The sequence below is a fragment of the Cervus elaphus genome, chromosome 18 (genome assembly GCF_910594005.1).
Source record: "Cervus elaphus chromosome 18, mCerEla1.1, whole genome shotgun sequence".
NCBI classification, from domain to species: domain Eukaryota; kingdom Metazoa; phylum Chordata; class Mammalia; order Artiodactyla; family Cervidae; genus Cervus; species Cervus elaphus.
Genome location: NC_057832.1, coordinates 122,528,309 through 122,535,943, shown reverse-complemented (window position 1 = coordinate 122,535,943; position 7,635 = coordinate 122,528,309). Strand labels below are relative to the sequence as shown.

Below are 7,635 nucleotides of genomic sequence, written 5' to 3'. Positions count from 1 at the left end.
AAACAGGGAAGTAAGCTTCCTAACCTGCACGGCACAAAAACTTGTGGAATGAAGGAAGGAAGCACATGCCCGCCTTCTCAGCAGGAAAGGAGGCTCCGCATCAGTGGGGTAACTAGTCCGTCAGCTCCTGCGGAGCGGAGCTCAGCTTTTAGAAGCCAGTGTTCACAGCCACCCCTGCGCTGCAGCACCAGGGGCCGCCCAGGGCTGGGGACCGGCCCCAGGGGGTGCGCGTGCACCTGCGGGAAGATGCGATTCCCCGAGCCACGTTTGCCTTCCCCGAGGAGGCGTCCTCTGCCACGCTCCATCTTCTTTCTTCTTTGATTTCACTTTTTATAGAAATGCTGGTCATGACCTTCCAGATTGATTTCGAAACCCACTAATGGTTCTCAGCCCGCAGTTTTAAAAGCAGTGCTGCAGAAGGTGCAGGAAAGAGAGAGGCTGGCTCTCCCGGGGTGGGGCGCGAGGCTTCTGGGTGAGCCGGGCTGTGTCCCTGCTGGTCTCGGGTCTGGTCTCGGGCGAGGAGCGGCGCAGGCCCAGCGCCTCCCAGCGCCTCCGGAGCCTGGGGCGGCAAACGCACCAGCAGTGGCCCACGTGCCCCTCTGTCCTGAGCTAGCCGCACAACCCCTCACCCCCGCACCCAGGCGCCGTGACAGTGACGCGCCCCCCGGAACTGGAAGCTAGGGCGCGGGGGTGGGGGCTGCACGCGCCTGGCCTCCCCAGGGCCCCCGGGACTCGATGTTACTCCTCCTGCAGGAGCTAAACCAGCGGAGCCTCGAGCTTCCGCACCTGAGCGCAGCCTGGGCAGACCTCAGGAAGCCGGAGAATCAGGGGGTGCTGGGGAGACTCGCCGGGCGGGCGGGCGGGGGAGGCCCTGCTGGCTCGAAAGCTTCTGCCTGGCCGCTGGCACACAGTAGGTGCCCAGGAAATACCCCGGGGTGAGTGCGCCCTCCAGCGCGCAGTGGGACGTGAGGGTGCAGAGACGCGGGGCGGCGGGGCTGAAGTCGGGGCGGCTCCCTCCGTCTCCCTCCGCCGGGCAAGCGTGGGGCTCGGACCGCTCACCCCCTCCGCCCGCCCCCACCAGCCCCGCAGGCCCACCACCCCGAATGGCTGCGTCTCCGGCCTTTGAGGCGGAGGTGGGGAGCCCCGTGGGCCTGGCGGGGGCTCCACTTCAAAGCGCCTGGCTCGCCCGGGACTTCCCAGGACTGTGAGCCCTGGAGGCGGGGAGAGCGGCCTGGGAAACTCCAGAGAGCCCAGCCTTGGCCCCAGGAAGGGGGGCGGGGGTGCCCTGGGCAGCGAGAGGCTCCCCTGCTGCCTCTGCGGCGGGAACGGCCCTTGCGGGGCGGGGGGGGGGGGGGGGGGGGGGGGGTTGGGGGAGACCTGGGCCTGCCCTGCCCTTGGTCACTCGTTCACTGGCTCATTCACTCGCTGAACAGGCCCTTCCCGCCCCCAGCCAGCCTCCTGAGAGAGGCCGCCCAGGGGCCTCGTCTGCAGCTGTGGCTCTGCCCCGGCCGGGAGGCCTGCAGGGGCAGAAGCACTGGTCTCCTCCAGGGTCAGGAGCTCGCCGGGCGTCAGCAGGTGGCCTGTCCGCTGCCGCTCTGCTCACCGTCCATCCTGCACCGGGAGCCCCAGTCTCCTGGCCCTGCTGCGCTGGCACCCTGGTAGGACTCCACTGAGAGGCCAGAAGGGGCCTCCTGAGCCTGGGGGTGAGAGCCCCGTGTCAGGCAGCCCCAAAGGCGGAGGTGCGGGGCCCCCAGAGGACCATCGTGGGGGGGCTGGGGCAGCCCGTTCCCAGGAACAGAGCCACGCACCCCGTGTCTGCAGCACAGGTGACCCTGGACTCTGCAGGCCTCACAGGCCGGGAGGAGTGTGCCCTCCTGGACAAGTGGTGTTCTCTGTCCACTGGATGTCCCTGGAGCCCAGCGGTCAGAGCAGGAGACAGAACCTCCCAGGCTGCAGCGAGGGGAGGGCAGGCGGCATGTGGGGCCAGAGGCCTGGGGTTCCGCGGGGTCCCTGACCCACCTCTGTGTCCCCCTCTGCTCCTGGGATGCCAGTGGGAAAGTGCTTCCCGAGACCTCGTCTGTAAGGAGCCTGAGGGAGGCTGCATCTGGGTCAACCTTGACCTTGACCCTGACCCTGACAATGGGGTGAAGTGCAGGGGAGCCCAGGTCATCCCATCTTCTTAAACACAGCAGAGCTTTCCCATCAGGTCTCGGCCCAGGTTTTAATCTTATTTTAAAAAATCGTTCAGAAGCATCCTGTTCAAAGTGTTTCATCCGCAGGGCGCTGGAGTGATCTGTCCTTCAGGAGAGTGAGCCTAAACTCCCCTCCACGGGACACACAGCGGCAGGTGCATCTTCACGGGGAGGGGCCTCTGCCCACAGCCCTGCAGCTGACCAGGCCTTGGGGGCTCCGGAGGCCAGGCCCACAGGCCCGAGCACTGGATGTGTGTGGGGACTGTGCCAGGCCGTGCCAGGCGGAACTGGGGGAAAACCAGTCCAAAAGCTAGAGGGGGAGGGGGAGGACAGGAACATCTGTGGTGATGGCCCCCAAACTGAGGGCAGGAGTCTGAGACCCGCTCCAGCCCAGGCCCAGAGGCACAGGGCAGCGGCATCCAGGCGGGGGCCTTCCCAGCCCGTCACAGCCCCCCAGACCCCTCACCTCCCAGCCCCTCCACACTCTGCTCCCTGGGGGATTAGTACCTCTGTCTACAGCCCCCAGAGCCGTTCTCCTCGAAGTGCGCCTTCTCCTCCCCTCCCCAAGGCAAGTCTCCCCCCTCTAGCCCCCAGGACCCCTCCTTCCTGGCACCACATGCGTGGAGGGCACCACCAGCGCACTGCCAGGCCTCTCCCCACGGCCATGCAAGCACATGCGTGCGGCAGGTCGCACCTTGGAGGCCCTGAGATCAGAGGCCTGGGCTCCACTTCTGTGTCTTCAGGAGGGTACATTGCTCTGGGAGACATGGGTCTGTACGTCATCATGGCACTGTGGTCCCCTCCGCAGGCTGGGAGACAGAGGCGCCCTGGTCCCCTCTGCAGGCTGGGAGATGGAGGCACTGTTGTCCCCTCTGCAGGTCGGGAGACGGAGTCTCTGTGGTCCCCTCTGCAGGCCGGGAGATGGAGGCGCTGTGGTCCCCTCCACAGGTCGGGAGACAGAGGCTCCCTGGTCCCCTCTGCAGGCCAGGAGATGGAGGCACTGTGGTCCCTTCCGCAGGTCGGGAGACTGAGGCACCGTGGTCCCCTCTGCAGGCTGGGAGACGGAGGCGGTGGACCAGGGCAGCCAGGGCTGCCTCTGCACTCAGCACCCGCCCCCCCCCCCGAGCCTGAAGCAGACACCTGGGACCCTCTGCGGCATCCCCGTGACTGGCAACCCGTGACGCCCGAGTCATCCCGCGTGAACACTGGAGGTATTTTCCTGTGTTGTCCTCATGTCCTCATGCACAGGAGGAGCAAAGCAATCGTGAAGCGAAGCAAAATCCCACCGTTGGGAAAGAAAGAGAAAAATAGGAGCCCTCAGAAACAGCCAACAGCAGCAAACAAACTTTTATTCACCATCCAACAATATGCAAAAAATACATAAAATATTCACATACAATGCACAGTACTTCACCTCCAAGAATGTAAACATCAATCCTGAAGAAACACTTCCAGCTTCCAGTAGTCATGTTTGGATCTGACAGTTGGACTATAAAGAAGGCTGAGAGTCAAAAAATTGAGGCCTTTGAATTGTGATGCTAGAGAAGACTCTTGAGAGTCCCTTTGACTACGAGGAGATCAAACCAGTCAATCCTAAAGGAAATCAGTCCTGAATATTCATTGGAAGAACTGATCCTGAAGTTGAAGCTCCAATATTTTGGCCACCTGATGTGAAGAGCTGACTTACTGAAAAAGACCCTGATGCTGGGAAAGATTGAGGGCAGGAGGAGAAGGGGACGACAGACGGTGAGATGGTTGGATGGCATCACCGACTCAGTGGACATGAGTTCAAGCAAACTCTGGGAGATGGTGAAGGACAGGGGAGCCTGGAGTGCTGCAGTTGGGGTCTCAAAGAGTCGGACGTGACTGAGCAACCGAACAACATGATGACAGGTGTTCCCCGCAGCCTTGTTAATAACGGCAGACGGTGAGAAACCTCTTAGTACAGCATCTGCAGTAGGAAGTTGGGTGTGAGTCATCCCACTCAGGCAATGAAATACCAAGAAGGCATTAAAATGGTGTAGAACACTTGACAATACGAAAAATATGTGATAAAACTAAATCGCAAAATAAGACTGCAACATGATCTCGTTTACAAACAAAATTCCTATACATGCATAATCCAAAGGAGGCACGGAAAAGTGTTACAAGAGTGTGTTTCTTAGACATGAATTACAGACTGATTTTTTTTTCCTTTTATTTGATCGCTTTAACTTAAATTTAAATTCTAACTTTCTTACAGTGAAACCATTTTATTTATCTCATGCCAAATATGCACAAAGCACTTTTCTGAGATTTCAGAAGAGACTAAGGCAGTCAAACCTAACTTAAGGAGAAAGGCGATGATACATCAAAAAATTAAAAAGCAGATGAAAGTTTTGAATAGCGATCAGTCAGTCAGTTCAGTCGCTCAGTCGTGTCCGATGCTTTGCGACCCCACGGACTGAATAGTGAGAGGGAATGATTAAACAGAGCAAGATTTGGAAATCTGGGAGGGTGGAGGTGCAGGGAAGCAGGGCCCTGTGGGGAGGGCCTTCTAAGGAAGAAACATTTCATTTGGCTCCAGAACGAAACCGGAATGGTAAAAAAAAAAAAAAAAAAAAAAGAAAAAACCCACAACCCAAACAGCCAGGACCAGCGTGTCAGGGGCAGTGAGGAAGAGGGGAGAGTCCTAAGATGGGGCTGAGATCCAGGTAAGAATGCGTGCCTCTCGAGGGGCTCTGAAACCACAGCGTCAGTGGGGTCAGGGCAGCTCCCACCGCACACTGCGCTCCTCGCACTGACCGTGTCCTTGCTGTGGAGCGGCTGCTCAGCCGTGGTCCACAGTGTCCAGACCCTCCCGTGCCCCCGGGGGCTGGGGGCTGGTTCTCAGCACTGAGGGTGGGCAGAGGGGGTGTGGTGCTCCCATCCCGGGGGACAGGAAGCCGTCTGGCTCCTCCACGAGATCCCTCCCCTGTCTTCTGACTGATGATCCAGCAGCCGCAGGGGAAAGGGTTTGCCGGCACCTGAACTCCCACTGTGGGGAGATGTTGGTCCAGGGGTGGCTGGTTCAAGTCAGGCGAGATGAGTCAGCTCCAGAGATCTTAGCACAACGGTGAGGCTGCAGCCAACAGTGCGTACTGTGTACTTGAAATCTGCTGAGACGGTATTGGTTATCCCCACGAAAGGAAAAAAGAAGAAGGTAACTAAATGACACGGTGCATCTGTTAATTCACTCAATCATAGCGAGTATTTTGCGTTGAACACACATATAAAATCATCCTGTCTTAAAAAAATAAATAAAAATAAAATCATCCCGTCATGCACCCGGCATAGACACAATTTCTAACTGTCAACTATAAATTGTCAAGAGTAAACTTCCATTGTGTCAAGCCCCTGGGATTTTGGGGCCAAGTTCCGTACAACGGCTAGCTGGTGGTATCCTCATCAGCAGCACGGGTCAGCAGTCCCCACAGCGCCAGTGAATGGTCGGTCCCCGAGAGTCGGAAAACACTCACCCCTGAGCGTCATCAATCGGATTTAAGACCTCAACATGCCGGCATCATCATGAATGAGAAAGCAAGTGGCCTGCCCAACCCCAGCTGGCTGGACGTGTGGCTGAAACTAATAACCAGTAAGATCTATTAGGCTGGAAATGAGAACAAGGGGAAATAAATCAGGGGCTAATTACGGGCTGCGGCGGAGAGCACCGCGGAGCCCTGCCTGGCCGCGCACCTTGGCGAGGAAGTGCGCGTCACACCTGCAGGCCTCCGGCTCCGGCCACCTCGCAACGCTATTACCTTAATTATGGAGCGAGCACTTGGAGTTCCCTGGAAATATAAATGAACGCGTCCCATCTAATTATTAAATGCAAGAACAGTTCAACCATTTTCTCCAAACCGTTAATACTCAGAGGGGGAAAGTGCTTGCTGTTCCTTAATAATTCTGACTTCATTGGCTGAACCGGAGCCAAGAACCTGGGCAAGGAACGGACGGGGTGACCCCAGAGCACCATGACACCCACACATCCCCGTGGGGGGCAAGCGGGCAGACAGCAACCCTCACATCCAGACCTGGACTTTCAGATTTAACCCTAGCCCTGGGAACCACAAGAATAAAAAGAGCATCGAGAATGCCTTCAGTGAGGCATTTACTATGCCCAAAGCACCGTGCTAAGCATTTCACATGCAACCTCACTTCATTCTCAGCAATGCCGTGAGGTGGAGGTCGTTGATAGACGGAAAACCCGAGACTGCAGGGATCACTCATTGGCTCAAACTGCTCGGCAGAAGCAAGATTCGAACTAAGGTCTGTGTGATTCCAAACTCTGCGTTGTCCCCACGCCACCTAGTATCCTGACCAAGGTCAGGAGAACTGCTCATTCTGTGCCCCATTGATAATACTCCTTGAAACATAGGAAAACGCTGCAGCAGACACAGTTTAAACAGGTTGCTCTCTGCAGGACTTGTCAGAGCATTTAAGATGCAAATCTGAAAGAAAAAAAAAGATGCAGATATGCATTTTGAATCCACAAGCAGGGGTTGTGCTGCTTCTCCCAGGCTCCCTGGCCCAGGCCCCAGTGCACCTCCACGACAGCACAGCCCAGGTGCTGCCTCAGCCAGAGAAGCCGAGAAGAAGCCCTTCTTCCAATCCAACTCGGGGCGCTAAACCTGCGGAAGGGCCCAAGGGTAGCACGCGTGCCCCTGGCCGAGCCTGGCCTGGCTCCTCCTGGCTGAGACCCCTCCCCAGGGACAGGGGGCCCGAGCGCCCCGTGCTGCCACTTACAAGGATGTGGGCTCCGCGACTGTGGGCCCCGAGCAGCAGGGGTGCAGAGGGACCCAGAGTTCCCCTGAAACCCCCACGGCCCCAGATCCGTCAACAAGGGCAGCCTCCTGGGCACAGCGAATCAAGAGGGGGCTCTCCTTGGACATGATCCGAGGAGAGTCTCCTGGGAGACTTTGGAGGGGAAGTGGGGGAGCCTTGTTGGGGTGGGGGGACTTGCCCTGCAGCAGCTGTCACCCCAACTTTCCCGTGGGTCTGGTCGGACACTCGGACACAGACAGCCTGCCCCGGGCCCCCAGCCAAGGGGGCGTCTGCCTGACCCACAGCCCAAAGACCTGCCTTGACCTTGAAGGCCCTCTGCAGAAAGAGTCCCCGCGTCCCTGCCTCCCTGGAACCCGCCCCGCTGCCCGCACAAGGCAGGGTGGAGGGACCTGGCAAGGCCAGCTGAGGACAGGCCAGGACATTCGCTCCGAAAGGCTCCCGGCCCCACGTGCCGCGATCGATGTTCCATTTGGCTGCCCGGCTCATCCATTATTAACCGCGAGACCGTAATAACTTCTACGGGCCTTTTCATCTTCAAACCACTTTACAAGCACGATGGTTTAACCTGAATGTCAGCATCCTTGCCCTGTCCACGCAGGGTCCTTTCCTGCCCTCTCAGAGTGACCCGAGAAAATCACAC

General features: G+C 58.3%; 1 protein-coding gene across 1 annotated transcript; it reads right to left on the bottom strand.

Annotated features, from left to right (window-relative positions):
* Positions 1–399: 399 nt before the first annotated feature.
* LOC122673942 (proline-rich protein HaeIII subfamily 1-like) lies at positions 400–2,975 on the bottom strand. The gene is made up of 6 exons (XM_043871824.1): positions 2,887–2,975; positions 2,395–2,479; positions 1,604–1,697; positions 1,079–1,331; positions 630–797; positions 400–559 (listed from the first exon to the last, which is right to left on the bottom strand). The coding sequence occupies exons 1-6, from the start codon at positions 2,973–2,975 to the stop codon at positions 400–402; spliced, it is 849 nt and encodes a 282-aa protein (XP_043727759.1).
* Positions 2,976–7,635: the final 4,660 nt, after the last annotated feature.